This window comes from Zophobas morio, unplaced genomic scaffold (assembly GCF_036711695.1).
Source record: "Zophobas morio isolate AGI-343-1 ecotype UQ-CSIRO unplaced genomic scaffold, CSIRO_AGI_Zmor_V1 ptg001066l, whole genome shotgun sequence".
In the NCBI taxonomy this organism is placed as follows: Eukaryota; Metazoa; Arthropoda; class Insecta; order Coleoptera; family Tenebrionidae; genus Zophobas; species Zophobas morio.
Window position 1 is genome coordinate 48,388 of NW_026973166.1, and position 16,860 is coordinate 65,247.

At 33.2% G+C, this 16,860-nt stretch overlaps 1 protein-coding gene across 4 annotated transcripts; it reads right to left on the reverse strand.

The window, feature by feature from the left end:
• Positions 1-4,415: 4,415 nt before the first annotated feature.
• Positions 4,416-14,450, reverse strand: LOC135122286 (uncharacterized). 4 transcript variants are annotated; one of them, XM_064046484.1, is made up of 10 exons: positions 14,156-14,450; positions 9,584-10,534; positions 9,335-9,530; positions 8,839-8,957; positions 8,507-8,782; positions 7,230-7,499; positions 6,280-7,179; positions 5,721-6,219; positions 4,974-5,665; positions 4,416-4,918 (listed from the first exon to the last, which is right to left on the reverse strand). In XM_064046484.1, the coding sequence occupies exons 4-10, from the start codon at positions 8,867-8,869 to the stop codon at positions 4,566-4,568; spliced, it is 3,021 nt and encodes a 1,006-aa protein (XP_063902554.1). In that variant the 5' UTR covers positions 8,870-8,957; positions 9,335-9,530; positions 9,584-10,534; positions 14,156-14,450; the 3' UTR covers positions 4,416-4,565. The 4 variants fall into 4 exon arrangements, with proteins under 4 accessions (XP_063902554.1, XP_063902552.1, XP_063902553.1 ...); XM_064046482.1 differs by having other exon boundaries at positions 5,721-7,179; positions 9,584-9,939; positions 10,050-10,534; positions 14,156-14,449; XM_064046483.1 differs by having other exon boundaries at positions 5,721-7,179; positions 9,584-9,939; positions 14,156-14,449.
• Positions 14,451-16,860: the final 2,410 nt, after the last annotated feature.

Consider the following 16,860-nt stretch of genomic DNA (forward strand, 5'->3'; position numbering starts at 1 on the left):
TTTTGCGGATTTAAAGACAAATTTTTTAAAAGTCGCTGAATCGAAATTATCTGCACCGGCTCAAGAGGCACCAAAATATTCTGAAATTATAAAAAATAAAACTCAGCCAGCAGTAATTGTAAAACCTAAAAATACGGAGCAATCGACTACCAAAACCAAGATGGATATTAATAGAAACATTAATACGGTTGATTCAAATTTAAAAGTCTCCAAAGTTAAAAACGTAAAAAATGGTGGCATTTTATTAGGTTTCTCTTCGAAGGAAGAGAATTTGCGTTTTAAAAAGTTGGCTTCTGATAAACTGTCCGAGAATTACGATATAAAGGAAGTTAAAGGTGTTCAGCCTCGTATCAAAATTGTTGGAATGACTGAAATGTATAATGCTGAAGAAATAATTGAGTATATTGAACATGCTGTACGTAATAACTGCACCAGTATCAACCTGAGTATTGATTGCTCTTTAATAAAATCCTTTCCTACTAAGAAAAACCCCAAAGTCTACCAAGCATTAATCCAGTTGGACAAAAATTCTTATGACACTCTTATTAAGGTTGGAGATTTATTCATAGGGTACGATCATTGTTATATTTTTGATGCTGTCGAAATAATGCGTTGTTACAACTGTAACGGGTTCCACCATTCTTCTAAACATTGTTCTAATCAGAAATCGTGTCCTAAATGTGGTGTCTCGGAAAAGTTAGATCACTCTCATTCAGATTGCAAAGCTGAATATCTTAAATGCGTAAACTGTATGAAAGCTATAAATAATGATAAGGAGTTATTAGATGCAAATCATGGAGCTTGGGATTTATCGTGTCCTGTATATTTGCGTGAGGTTGAAAAATTTAAAAAGAGCCTGCTTTTGAAACAATAGCAACCAGAATTGTCCTTGATGAATAGATGCAATCTTTCTTTAGAGCCATACTCTTCTATAACATCCGTGATTCAGAACTGGTGTTGCTGTTATACAAATCTAGATAGTTTACTGGCAAAATTCGATGAATTAGTAGCTATAGTTCATTTTTATAAACCAAATGTTGTGGCGGTATCGGAAACATGGTTAAATGATAGTCATAGTGACTCACTTGTTAATATTCCGGGGTATAAAATTTATAGGCATGATAGAGTTCATTCGAGAGGTGGAGGGGTTTGTATTTATTTAAATAATAATATTTTTTTACAGTACACTGTTGACATTATCCCCAATGCTTTGCGTGGAACGGAATGTTTGTTCCTGTTAATAACATTTAAAAGTTTTATATTTGTTTTTGGGTGCATTTACCGTCCCTCTAGCACCTCCTTTGAAAACGACCAAGAACTTTTCATTTTTCTCACAGATCTGTTTCAAAAATATGACAATATTGTTATTACCGGTGATTTTAATTTCTCTGAAATCTCTTGGCCACTGAGCTACGATTTACATGTACCTGCTTCTTGTCTACCTTTAATTGATTTCTTATCAAACACTCACGCCGTTCAAATAGTTGAAGAATTTACTCGTTTTCGTAGTGGTCAAAATCCTAGCCTTTTAGATCTGATTTTTGTTTCGAATGACAATTTAGCCACTGATTTGCAATATCTTCCACCAATAGGTAAATCGGATCATGCATTGCTTACATTCAATGTTCAGAGTGGTATAAATGTTATGCCAAAGAGAACGATAGTCAGGAAAACATTTCTCGACTTCAATAAAATCAATAAACTATTAGCTGAAATTGATTGGAAAACCAAGCTTACCTCAAATGCAGTTGAAGAAAACTGGCAAACATTTTGTGCAACTTTACTCAGTCTACAGATGGAGTGTTCGAATTATAAAACGTACATATCAAACCCGTCAAAACCTTGGATAAATAGTTACATATTTAATTTAATAAAACGCAAGAAAGCAATGTGGCAAAAATACAGAAGGACTAAATTAGCAGAAGATTACATATCACACAGGATTTTTTCGAACACACTAATCAAAGAAATCAAGAAAGCTAGAAATAACTATGAAGAAAGTATTGTAAGTAGCGAGAATCCTAAGGTAGTATTCAAATATATAAAACGCGCATTGTCGTCGGTAACAAAGGAATTGAGGTTAAATCGTCCAGATAACTCTAAAACCATGAGTGATAATGAAACTGCAAATTTGTTGGCAAAATTTTTCTCAGAATCATATAACAATATCAGTCATAAACCACCGTTACCTATTAAAAGTCATACAGATGGAACCCTTTCTGATATCACATTTGAGATTAATATGATCGCTAAAAAGTTAGAGTTGATTAAACCAACATCTTGTCCTGGACCAGACATGATATCCCCAGCTGTATTTAAACACTGCAGTCAATTACTTGCAATTCCTTTACACATTATAATGGATCAGTCCTATAAAATGTCAATTCTACCAAACGACTGGAAAATCGCTCTTATACGGCCCATTTATAAAAGTGGTAATAGGTTTGATGTTAAAAACTATAGACCGATTAGTCTCACATCTCCAGTAGTTAAAATTATGGAAAGCATAATAGTTGATCAGCTAGATCTCTATCTGCAAAAATATGAATTAATTCCTAGGCAACAATTTGGGTTTCTTAAAGGTAGATCTGTTGAGCAAAATCTGTTAACTTGCATTAACGATTGGTCGAAAGCTTTAGATAACTCTGAAACTGTTGATGTTGTCTACTTAGATTTTTCAAAGGCATTCGATAAAGTGCCTTTAAAGTTACTACTAATGAAATTAAATTCTTATGGTATTAGTGGAAATTTATTAAGATGGATAGAATGCTTTCTTTCGAACAGAAAATTTTTTGTTAGAGTTGGAAATGGTTTCAGTGATATATTCGATGTATTAAGTGGAGTACCACAAGGTTCTGTCTTAGGGCCCAAGTTATTTCTTCTCTACACAGCCGATATACCTAAGTCAATAACTTCCTCCTGTGCAATGTATGCCGATGATATCAAAGTGTACAATCATATTTCTAATGCATCTGTTTTACAAAATGATATTAACGTTATCTTTGACTGGGGACAACAATGGGGTATTCCACTCAATAAATCTAAATGTAAAGTCCTTCGCATTGGTAAGGATAAATCGAACATAAATTATCAAATACAAGGTGAATGTCTATCGAGAGTCACAGAACATAATGATTTAGGAGTTCAAATTCACAGAAATCTAACATGGACAAATCACATAATAAAACAAGTAAAAAAAGCTAATTTAAGAATGTACACCTTATATAAAACGTTTTCAAAAAAGAATATTTCTTTAATGGCAAAGATTTTTAAAACATATGTTCGCCCAATTTTAGAATTTGCGAATGTTGTTTGGTACCCAAATAGAATTCAGGATCTTGAAACTTATGAAAAAGTGCAACGTAAGTTTACTAGATGGTGCTTTGGCGCTAGAAGACCCAATTATAACACACGTCTAAAACATATGAAATTGATAACACTTTCAGATCGTAGACTAAGAGGGGACTTGATACATACATTTAAAATCTTGAAACTTGGAAAGGAAGGTCACCAAATTTTTCAGATTAGAGGATCCCAAAGATTAAGAGGGCATAGTTTGTCACTGTCCGTACCAAAATTTAAAACCGACATTATGAAAAACTTTTTTCCGGTTCGTGTAATAAAAAGTTGGAACAGGTTACCTACGGAAATAATAGATGTGGAAAATGTTAATTTGTTTAAGAATCGCATTGATGAGTTCTTTCAATGGTAATACAAGACACATTGATATTCTATTGAGTTATATAGTTCCAAAGGAACTCTACTCTATATTATCAAATAATAATAATAATAATAGCCATGACGATATACAACGCTCTAGGCCCGTGCCATTATTACACATCTTAGCAGGTGAAGGGGGTACACCGGCCTAAGAGTTTAATGGCTTTATAGTGATTCTACTCATATTCAGATGGCGATGAAGTTGGTAAGTCAGAAATGGCATAACACAATTTGTGTGTGTCTCAGCTAGTCTCTTAGGCCCGAATATTCTCTAGCCCCGTGGAACGTTTATGTGTTATCCTGATTGTGTTGAAAAATTTACCAGGATGTCTACTTGGACATTGACAACTCCACCATCATATTATAATTAACATTTATACAAAATATTGTAAACATGAAAGCTTGAATAAATCTATTTGATTTAAAATTCGGAAATTGATATGTTTTCATGTAATTAAACGAAAAATTGAGCAAGGTTGGTTGCATACTACATTCGCAATGATTTGCAACACTTACAACAGAACACAGCGGCTTTACAATTAAGCTTTCATCTTGAGAACAGCAATGCAAATCTTAAGTTTTATATTTTCGTTTATTTAGTCTCGAATTCAACGGTTTTGCAATTCTGCATTCCTGTTTGCAGAAAGCAATTACTTGCACGTTTGTGTTTACTCTCGAGTTAAAAATACGAGCTGTGAATTTAAGACATTTTTTATTATATTATAAAATTTAATACAATATTAACATGTAAAGTCAGTGTTTAAAATTACAAAAATATCAAAAATTATCACAACTTGTAAACAAAACAAAAAAAAAAAACAAAAGAGACAGCTGATCCACTAGTTTCATCTTCGCTTAGTTCTCTGATACTGGATCCAGTTGTACACGTCTCGACCACTGCGATCAGAGAAGAGCTGGTTCGTTTCAACAAATTCTGCACACAGCTTCGGTGGTGCCAAATGACCCCTGGATATGTATTGCGAAAAATGTCTCTGCATTAAAGACATTTGCTCTGAGGTGAATGGTTTCTTTCCTCTTCTCTTTACAGGAGTTATTTGCAATTTCTGCTTTATCTCCGCGATTGTCGTTTTTCTTGGTGATTTCTGCGATTTTGGTGACTTCGTGTTCAAAGTTCCCCTGTGACTCGATATTTTTTTCTTTGGTGTTTCAATCCTCCGGTCTTCAGTACTGGCTCTCGCTATAAAAAATATCAGCAATGATATACAATTTTCTAGACTTTTCAGCATACGTACCCCCTACTTTTTCAGAAAGCGCTTCTTGTGTAGTATGTGTAACTTTGTCACACTTTCGACGATCCGAAGGCACTTCAGTAATATTGTCTGTAGTATAACATTCTATCACACCTGATTGTGAGACTTGAGTGTCTGTTGATACCTCCTGCATGAGGTTCGTTTCCATTCTGTTGATTGTACTTTCTGTTGAACAGGTAGTTTCAAACGAATCCAAACTGAGATTGTCTCCTAATAATTCTTCAGAGGTAATATGATCGTCTAACGCCGGATCCTCTTCAGGTACTGGTAAATCTTGTGCAATAGTGAGTATTTCGTCGAGACTTTTACCTCTGTATGAAAAGAGTTCTTCTCCATCTACGATAGTCAAAAATTTTGCCCACCCTGTTAGTTGAAATAAAAGTTCGTCTTGTCGATATACTTGTTCATGGACTTTCTGACTATGACCCATCAATTTTGCAATCTGACCGATTTCATTGTCATTCATTGTTAACAATTGGGAAAGGGTTGCGACTTGTTTTCTTAAATAAGTGGAACGTAAAAGATGCGGTTCTTCAGCACCACATTTCTCTGAGTAATCTCTTAAAACAACTGAAGCATCGATAAACATCGCTCTCGTAGGTATACCAAAAAGGTAATTGTTTGAATAGGGAACACCAGCTTCTTTTCGATATTGGAGAAACATATCTAGATACCTACAACACAATCAAAAATCTTTTAAAAAGTAGAAAAATCAAAGTACTCATTTACCTGCATTGATTTTCGTCCAACAGCACATGTAATATATGTAGACGCTTTCCAATCAAAGTCATAACTTTGTATTTATTCGCTAACTCCCGTTGATACATTGGAAGGGATTGAAGTATTTCATCATCAAGTTCGATTTTTTTGTTATACAATTCCAACGACATACTTGCAACTTCACTGACTCTACGTCTATTGTACACAATAACTCTTGCCAACGCAGCCTTTCCTAATTTTAGCCATGTGTCGAAATCGAAACCGTCCTGTAACCGTTGATACGCCTGCTCCGCTTCAGAAACTATCAATGTGGAAAATAATTTAACGTCCTTTGCCTTTGGTAAATTATGTAATTTGGCTGCTTTTCTTTGCAAGCTGGTTCGACCAGCTGACCTGCCAACATAGATTCCATAGTTTTTATCATGGAGAGTTTTGAAATTGTCGAAACGGCCACGCTCTTCACATTGTGTGGGAAGATTATGAGTTAAATAATCAACGTTAAGTGCGTCTAAAAGAAATGTAATACTCGATCGTAAAGCTTTTGCCAGACTTGGCTTTCCAAACTCGCCTGTTTCCTTGTCAAGTGAACACAAATTGAAAACTCCCTCTAGTAAGGCATCATAACCTCCATAGAGTATCAGATCTTCAAAATCCAGAATGGAGGGGTTTATGTCTTTAACATCTAAAATCAATCGTGCCATTCTACGCAAATGTTGGCGATCGTTCTTTAATGCGCTGTATGAACCACGATGCATTAAGGAATATCTTTCAGCAACAAGTTTCAAACATTTATCTTCTAATATCTCGTGTAGAATTAGCCCAACTTGAACAGGCTCTAAGAAAGCGAGAAAAAGTTTCTGACTGAAAGAATTCGCTGTAAATTCCTTCTGGATAATCTTAAAGCGAGCTTCTTTAAGCACATTTCTTCTATTTGGTGGCCGTCCAGTACATTTGCGTTCATGTCGAGCAAAGTTTCTGGTCATTATTTCACCAAAACAATTTGGGCAAGTAATTAAATTGGAGGCTTGTCTTGTCACTACTCTCCTTATAGAAATTTTTTCCTCACAGGTGGCATTTTTGTTAAAATTATAATCACCCTTTCGCCTGATCTCTCGTAACGCAGCATTCCGTTCCACACTATTAGCTTTCATAGTCATAATATTTTTCACTTCTTCCTGATCTTTGTGTTTTCGAAGAATATGTGAAGACATTTCAACAAAAAACTGTTCATAGAAATAACAACAATGGCGTTTTCCTTTGGTTTTTGACGTTAATGGGTTTACTAGGGCAGAAGAACCACAATCCATAATTAACGGTGTTATGAACTTACGTTCCTCTTCAATCGGCAGTTCCTCCCCTATTAATTTTCCGACGGGGAGACAGTAACGAACTTTCACTTGGATTTCACGTTCGCCAAAATTTCTAGACAGCAGCACAAGTGTTCTGTTTTTGTCGGAAAGTTTATTACCTACAACAAAAATTAAACTTCGATTTGCATTTTTTTGTTACTATACATACATTTATGGTCTGTCGCGGGCAAACCAGAATACAAAAATCCGCTGATGGTATTGTCATCTCCACTGCAAGCATCACAAACGTAATGCCCTTCATGTAAAACGGTGTGTATCTTCATTGAAACGAAACATTTCTTTATATAAATGGTCAAATGAGCGGAAATCCTGCAGTTTGATTCTTCAACAGGCGAAACCAATGGCGTAAACATCAAGTCAAAGTCTTCATTGCGGTTCGAGGTAGTGGGCATTGAAGAACTACTTGAACTTTGTCCTTCTATAAATATTTGAAAAATTATTAGAACATTATAGACGACTAATATTAGGTATAACGTAAGTTGTAAAAATCTCTACAGATGAGAGTAACTTACTTTTCAAATGGCATTGCATACATTATTTATTGGGTTGTTCCAGAGAATTATACAGGGTTAGTATAAAGTCCCGAAACGTTTGAATAACTTTGTTATTTGAAAAGTTTTTTTTTCTGAAATTTGCTTTGGATGTATAATTAAACATGGCAACTTTAATGGAACACCCAGATGTTGTTTCACTAGAAATAAACAAGTTGATAATTTCTGAAATTAGTTTTTTATTCTGCATCAGAAAATGCCAAAAAAACCTGTATGTTGTAATCAATGCAATCAATGTTGTAGGTATATATCCAAAAAAAATTTCAGCAAAAAACTTTTCAAATAAAGTTATTCGCCCGTTCCGGGACTTTATACTAACCCTGTATATTAAAATATACTACATTTAGGTATCAGGCATAGCTAGAAAAAATTTTTCTAGTTATTTAAAAAAAAAAGTTTTGGTATGCCAAAAGTCTTATTTGCAACTTACATAACACCCGATTGGTGGTTTGGAGTTTAACATTTGAGTTAAGAAAAGATTTTTCAGATGGACGAATAAAAATATGTGATGGATGTGTGTAAGTTGTTTGTTTTCAAAAATGTGTAATATTGGTTTATGTTTATGCACGAAAGTATATTGGAAATAGCATATGTATAATGTATAGGTAATTAGTGTTACATGTGTTATGTAAGTTACGTTTATTATGTTAAGTTAGGTACTAATCATTTTTATAGCATCTTTGGAAATGTTAGCAAGAAAGCTAACGAAAAAAAATTGACATTTTAATAAAATTGATCAGAATCCGAGAAAATAGAAACCTGAGTTTAAGACAAGAGTAAAAAAATCTAAGTCGGCCATTAAAAAGACGTTTTGGATTTTTTTTACAAAAAGCCTGAATATTTCGTAATTATAATTACTTAATGAAATACCTACCTCCTTCAAACAATCTTTTCTTGCAAGTCTGTAACTGAGACTTCGTGTGCTCAGATGTTTCGCCATTTTCATCGCTTTCTTCTGACACTTCAGAAGTTGGCTCATATTCTTCGTCGGTAGCATTACTTTGGAAAGGTTCTTCGTCGCTGTCACTTATCTCGTATCGGCTGCAGGGTACGTATTCAAAAACGATCTCTTCTATTGGTCGCACCAAATCAACTTGCCAACATTCTGTGTCCTCTAAATGTTGTTTTGCCAATTTCAAAACATTCAGATCTATAGAAGAAGATTGACATGAAATAGATTGATTATAAAGAGTAGAAATGAGTTACCTGAACTACTCATTATAACATTGTCCAGCATCCTTTTTTTGAGTGTTTTATGCCATATTTGAAAGATTTTAGGAGTTCCCTCTGAATATGTCAGGTGATGGGTAAGACGTTTTTTTTTTCTGAAAAATAAGTGATGAACTCGTTAAGACCATAACACAAACACTGGTTCTAAAATTTCTTGGGCGAAACGAAAAAGAAAAAATGCGAAAACATGACAATTTTTTGCTTTGAGCCAGATACACCTTGCCACATATTGGTGTATCGAACTTTTGAAATATCGTGTTTTAATTTTTTTGTTTTGAAGCAAAAAAACAAAATTCCCGTTTTGTTTCTATTTTGAAACCGGAAAACGGGTTTTTCCTGCTTGTTAAGTATTTTTGTTTGAAGCGAATAATTACATAATTATAAGTACCAAATGAAGTTCCAAGATTCCACTACTGATCACAAGCTAAATTTCTAACAATTTTCTACGAAAGCAAAAAGCGAAACTACTTACCAATGCAATCTTTTGACTTCAGTCATTGAAGCGCACAAGGGATCAGGGCAGAAATATAAAACTGTGTCGTCCTCTTCTAAGACCACCACTCTGGCATGAGATAAGCATTGTTCACAAATAACATGCCCGCATGTGACTAAGTAGAAAGACTTACTGGGCAACAATGGCAATCTACAGGAGTGGCATACAATTTTTCCTAATAAAAAAAAGTGAAAAATAAAATGTCAAACACATTTTGTCATAACATACTCATGAGGGGCAACGGATAGTTTTCTTGAGGCTTACAGACTACACATGTTTTTCTTATACAAGTTTCTGTTCTTGTGAGCTCCCTTGTACACATATGATTCTGGATATCTGCTTTATAACTATTTGTTATAACATAGGCTAGCCGACGCAGTTCGATATTAATATTTTGTGAAAAAGGCATCTCCTCACTTTCAACCTGCTCTATTTCCTGCGGAGTTAAATTATGTACCATGATGCACTTTAAACTGCCCAAACATTGGATCTTGTTACATATAATAAATTCATGGCGGTATTTGCACTGAACCCTTCTACATCTCTTCATTAAGAACTCTCTGCAGGGAGTGGGTGTTAAAATTCTAAAAACGAGATCATATAGCACATAAAATTTCAGCGGATCGAACCGATGAGCTACTGAAGCTGATCGATTAAATTGGAGTCAAAGACGAAAAATTAAAAAAAAAAGTACCAATAAAAGAAAGTGGACAACTTCCCTCCTCTATTTGGCCTCTGCATACAGGGCATTGAGGCATATCACGTGCAATCAATTCTCTTAAACAACCTTCGCAAGTACTATGCATACAAGGGTTCAAAATGCACCAAGAGGTCATGCTTATTTCGGAGAAACAGACTGGACAAATAAACTTATCATTTTCTTGTTCCTCTATTGTCCTATGAGTAAATTTGCATTTGCTTCCGTATTTACAGTTGCCGAATTGTTTAAATTCTTGACAAATGCCCGAAATTTGTAATGTTCTCAACGTCTCGTACCTCATGGTGTCGCTTTGATATAGCGTTTCTCTGTACTGGATTTCATCTTTTGAGGACACATGAAGGTATCGACAGTACTCTCTATGACATCTCTCCATTTGAAAGTCCCGACAGAACTTATAGGGATGCTTTAAATTGCACATCGGATCTTTACATTCCCCCTTCGAGAATTTCGTACAATAACTACGACAAAAATAAATACTGAAACTTTGACTTGAAGTGTTGCACTTTAATCAAAATATAATCTAGTGTTGAAAAATTGTGACTTCAAAGAGATTAATTAAAAATTGTTTTCAGGGAACAATTTGAATATACACCGTTTTTTTAGGAGTTGCGTATTTTTTACTTTTATACAGGATGGCAGGTTTGAATTGCCAAACGTTAACGCAAGCTGTATCACTTCAAATCAAGCAAGAAATCATCCTTAAGAAGTTGGGGTCGCAAATGTGCTGTTATCGACCTTGCCAATTTTGCCGTTAGTACTCTTTCTGACCCTGCGTTAATAGATCCTCAAAAGCGTATTTTAATTCGGATTGGAGCAAACTATGGCCCCAACTTCTTAATAATTGTTGGTTTGTTTTGACGTGATAATGCAGCTTGTGTTATCGTTTGACACTTTGTATAACATAAAATTGTAAGTGAATTATTTTAAAATGAAATCAAAACATGCATGTTGAACTTACTATTTCTAAATTTCACGTAAACAATACGTTACTGTACTTTTTATCTTCTGTTAATGGGAAGAATATATCCAATAATTACAAAATTAAAAAAATGCTGATATGTACTTATCATTTTTGTTATTTTTTTGTTCTATATCGCTGCTTTTCTAAATGTGCATGTCCAGAGTTTCCCTCACTTTCAGAGTATTCTAATTTTTTTATTATTACCTATTCGTAGTTTTTTCAAAATACTTTTTAATGAGATATTACAAATTTCGCAGGGCGAGTCATTTACCGCGCGTTCCTTGATGTTTCATCAATTATTAGAAATGATAATTTATTTTTGAAATTCCGATGCCACGTTGGCACGCTATTCCAATTTTCTTCAATTTTTTTGGGAATGAAAGTATTCACAAATAAAATCGCAGCAGGGTTATTTTTTAAATTTGTGTAACAAGATTTTGTGGAAAGACGCGCTTTGTTGTGGTATAAATAAAATTAAATCTTCATGTACATAATGTTTATCAAAAAAATAAGTATTACAATTTTCAAATAACGATATTCCAATTTTTTCAAATACAACATCATGTATTTTATTATCGCATCTCATTCTATTTTTTGTTTTCTTCCCCATTTGTTAAGTATTTTCTATATTTAAAGTTGAGAGTTCCTATGTTTTTTTTTTACTTTTTTAAGAGACATTGACATATTGAAAAAATGAGCACAAAATTAGAATAAGATATCGTAATAAAACACTGTGTGCTAATGGAAAAATATAAATATCCATATTTGTAAATTGTATTAAACTATCAGAACTTTTTTAAACAATGGGTATTTTAAAATTTGATTTAATTGGTACGACAACAAAGTGCCAAATATTGTAACACACAATTTGCGATTTTTTTGATAACTCTTTCATTGTCGAAAGAATTAAAAAAAAAAGGAATAACGTGGCAACCTCGCAATCGATTTTAAATGATAAATTATGCTTATAAAAACCAGGAAATGGCTAGTAAATGTAGAAATATATGGGCGTTTCATTAAAAAAAAAAAAAACAAGCAGTGTCCCAACCCTAATAAACTGAAGATTCTGAGTTAAATAAAAATAATTTTAGCATACAGCCCTCAAAGTATCGTAAATTTTGGTGCTTGACTTTTTTTCTAACAATTTATGAGTTATCGATGACCGCGTGTTTTGTGACTCACCCTGTATAATGATATGAAATTTTTGCGATAAAATTCAGGTCTGTTAGAAGAAGAAAGAAAGCAAGCCAATACAACTAGATTTTAATAACTACCCAAGCTCTAATCTACTCCCACTACTAGCACTATTAACATATACTCTTTTCTACTGTGTTGTTAAATAACTGCGTAACACATTAGACAAATTTTTTGATTAATTGAAGCCAATGGACTTAAAATATATTCAAATTGATAGCAGGGCGTTCCGATTTTATTGTTCTGTTGTATAACTGACGCGAAGTAGTTTTTATCATTTGCGAAAGTTGCAGACTCGATATTGTCCCTAGACCAGGGTTGGCCTGACTTTTTGATTTAAATCGTAATTTAAACCAAGTATTTTTTTTTAATCATTGATTTAAATTATTCTTGATTTTTTAAATTTTCTTTTTGAATTACGAGCATATAATGCATGTTACAGTCTTTTAAATGCAATTTAATTCAATAAGGGTACTACCTGAGTGCCGCCGCAATTTACGTAGATTTTTCCGGGACACCACGAAGGCGAAAGATCCGTTACAATTTACAAGTACAATCCAATTCTCCTAACTTTGGCAGTGTCGTAAATTAATAGCAAAAAACAAGCATCTGGCATGTTTACGTTTACGTCTACAATGGATGCAGACCCTTTCAAGCTTTCAATAAAAGAAACTGACAATGGTTTTACGACACTTTCCCAAAATTAATAGAATTAGACTCTTGGAACGTAAAGTATTTATTTCGTCAGCTGCAGTTTACATTTGCCGATAGAGGCACGATTCAAACTAGGCAGAGCCGCATTTGTGAATGTATGAAAATACCTAGAAAATGAAAATTACAACAACTACTAAAATATAGCTTTTAAAAACTGAATAAAAATAATTAAAAGTTAAAATTTAGTTACATAACTTTTAATTTTTGTCTCACTACTTTTGAAGTTTGAATTACTGTGGGTAACCGAAAAACTAAAAAAATCAAAGAAAAATTAAAAACATTAAAAAAAACAAAAAAAATGTAATTTAAAAACTAATCATTGATTTTTGATTTTTTTTTTAATCCGATTTTTTCCAACCCTGACATAGACATATATGTATTTATAAAAATTTAGCAAACTAGCATTAGCATTTTTATTGTTTTACTCTTAGAAAGCCATTTTTGTGAAAAATTTTGTTTTTGTCGTAGAAGCTTATCGATTGAAATCAAACTGTATCACTACAAGAGCAGCATAAAAATGCAAGTACTAAAAACAATCTACAACATTTTTCAACTTTCGTATTCCTTAAGGGCAGCATATGTTTTTAAACTTTAACAAAAGCAATAGTAAGTTAAAAATTTGAAAAAGAAAAAAATACCAGGCTACGGCAAAAACGTTGAAACAAGATCAATTTAATAACACTAACAGAAAGATCGCTAAGAAATAAATATCTGAATTTTTATGATAACGGAACTTTAATGTTGTTTTAGATGTAATTTTTTTCAAGTCTGAGGTCATTGATAAATGAGCTTTTTTTCTTGATTACCAATATGGATCAACCACATAATTTAACAGTATTTCTAACTGAATTCAAAAAGATGGCACACTGAAATACATTTACTTTTAAATATGAAAATATTCTCTATTCAGGCCCTTATTTTACGCCACCCGACTCTACGACTACTTTTGCGTTAAAATTAAGTTTTTGATTTTTTTTATAATTACTTTGTGTGGTTAATGGCGGTCGTCATTCAACAAATACATCGGACTAATGATACACAACTAAAATGTATAAAAATCTAAGTGAAAAAATGACCACCAAACCACTGTGGCCGGAACTCCCCTAGCGTTATCTGCACAACACGTTTTGTTCAACAATTTAAGCCAAAGTATAGAATCACCAGAAATTATTGTTATTGAAGTGCGTAATAAAAAAAATTATTCACCTACCTTTCTCTAGAACGACCTAGGCCAGAACTTCCTGCTTCCGAGTCACACATATTGTGATAAAATTCACTTTTTTTACGTAACAACGATGGCAGAATAAACAACGATGGCAGAATAAACAACGATGGCAGAATAAACAACGATGGCAGAATAAACAACGATGGCAGAATAAACAACGATGGCACAATAAACAACAATAGCGTGATAACAACAACAGCGGCTACATTCGACTCTTCGTTACAACTACAAATTGGAGACTGACGGGACGCGGTGGTAGGCTGGTAGGTTGGCGGCAAGTGCAGTAGACAGTATTGCACAATGTTATTACACTTGCTACAGATTTCCAAGGTCAACGAGACAACGCTGGATGCATCAGATGCAGATGCATCGTTCCCTAATTTGATTTAAATGTTTGCAGTAAAATAACGATGAGTAACATTTTCATGCTGGCATATAACGCAGACAAATAAACTTTAAAATTATTCAATACGCTACGATACTGCTATCAATGGTTACCTATTTATCAGTAAAAAATTAGAAATTTGTCATTCTCGTTAATATTTTGAGCCTCAATAAAGTGGCAACAGCGCTGAAAATTTCAATTCAAGTCAATTTTTAATTAAAAAAGCGATATTCTGTTTAACATTAAAATAACAGAGACGTTAATCTCTTACTATCTTATTTGTAAATATGCAAATTAAGTTTCGCATTGCTGTTCGCAATATGAATGGAAAATTGCAACACCGTTTTGGTAATACCAAACGAGAATTCTAATAATATAACCTATAAATTTTTGACTTTATTTCTGCTTTCAGGACTAAGAGACTTCTCTTAGCGGTGTTACGGGGATAAGCACGTTATGATACGATTTCACCTTTGATGCCTAAATAATTATTACTTAACAAGATATTCCGCTTCCTTTTAGGGATGAATATTAAATTTTGATTTGGAACTTTTGAAAGTCAAGTTCTTACTGAAAATTCTATTTTTATGAATCATTACAAAAAAATTGTTACAAAACAACGAAAGCGGCTTCATAAATTTACGTATCTATTCTAGAAATTGGTATATTCAGAAAAATGCAGTTTGTTGAGTTAACTATTAAAATTTTGGTAATGACGGAACGCGTCCTATGAAAAAAAATGCTTCTTTAATTTCAAAACGTGTATTTAACTCGAGAGTAAATAAACGTAAAGATAAATATGCAACTTAAGTTTAGCATAGCTGTTCGCTTCATGAATGCAAAATTGCAACACCCTTTTGGCAATACAAACAGAAATGCTAATAACATAACTTCAAAATTTTTGGCCCAATTTACGTTTTCGATCCAAATAGCCGTCTCTTATCGTATGAGGATCGCGGAAATAAAGCACCTTAAGCAAATTTATAGACGTTTACGAATAAATGATTATTTAATCACACATTCCGTTTTTACATTCTGACTGTTAGACAGATTTTGAAAACTCTGAATATAGCTGCTAATATAAGTTAGTATAAATTTTGGACGCTGTGACTTACAAACGATGAACGCCGTACTTTATACATTCTGATTTATAACCAACGCGCGGAGTTGTGTTTCATACGGTCGATCCAGTGCTGTCGCGGCGATAGTTTGATTACAAATATATTTTTCTTTTGGACTACATCAACATAATATAACATTTTGGAGACCACAAATGTGTGGTCCTGTGTTTGAAAAATTAAAAATTGCATCGAGTATTTTTATTTGAAGTAATATAGTAATCAGTGTTGGGGACAGATACTTTTAAAAGTATCTAGATACAGATACAGATATATGGAAGATAAAAGTATCTAGATACAGATTGTTTTCGACTTTTTCGAAATGTATCTAGATACAAGATACAAGAAAACAGATACTTTTTGAAACTTTGGCGAATAAAATAACTGAAAACTTTTTATGTATTTTTTTATGTATTGTTTAATGAATTTTTTAAAATTAACAACATTTCAAAAGTATTATCACCTAAATTATTTCTTCGTGGTGTCAGAATTTGGTTTCCAGTACTAAACACCCGTTCCACAGGTGCAGAAGAAGGGATTGTGGTATTAAATTTAAAAAATAAACATTTTACAGTTGCATAGTTATGCAAGACTGAAAAATCTTTTCTTTTTTCCTGCAAATAGGCCATCGCTTCGCTATTCGCCAAATTTTGTACCGCTTCCTCGGATACGTAATTGCGAATAATATGATTCTTACATTCAATCTTTTGAATATGAAATTATGAACCATGCAGATGATATATATTAATTAATGACACTGATGACAGTAATTTATTGTAGACACTACTGTTTCCGTCGGATATTATTTTGCCATAAATTAGACCATACATACATAATTTCCTAAACCCTTCTAAAACAACGTCCACTTCCATAGCAGTAGAAGTGCCTTTATAATGTTTAGAACATGTGAAATTTATTTTTAAACTCTCATTGATTGATGTGTCGCAAATTGTCCAATATTTATTACGTACGCTTAAAAAGAATATGTTTTTTTGTTTTTATTCCCACACTGTCCAAATTGTGTTTGAGTATATCTAATAATTATCTCCAGCATTAAAATTATTATTTCAAAAGAATACCGGAAATGATTATTCTGTGCTGAAGGTCTGTTGGCGGCAACCTGTCATAAATTATTATTCTTCAATATCGGCTTACGATGTTTTTATGACCATGTCCGGTATTCGTCT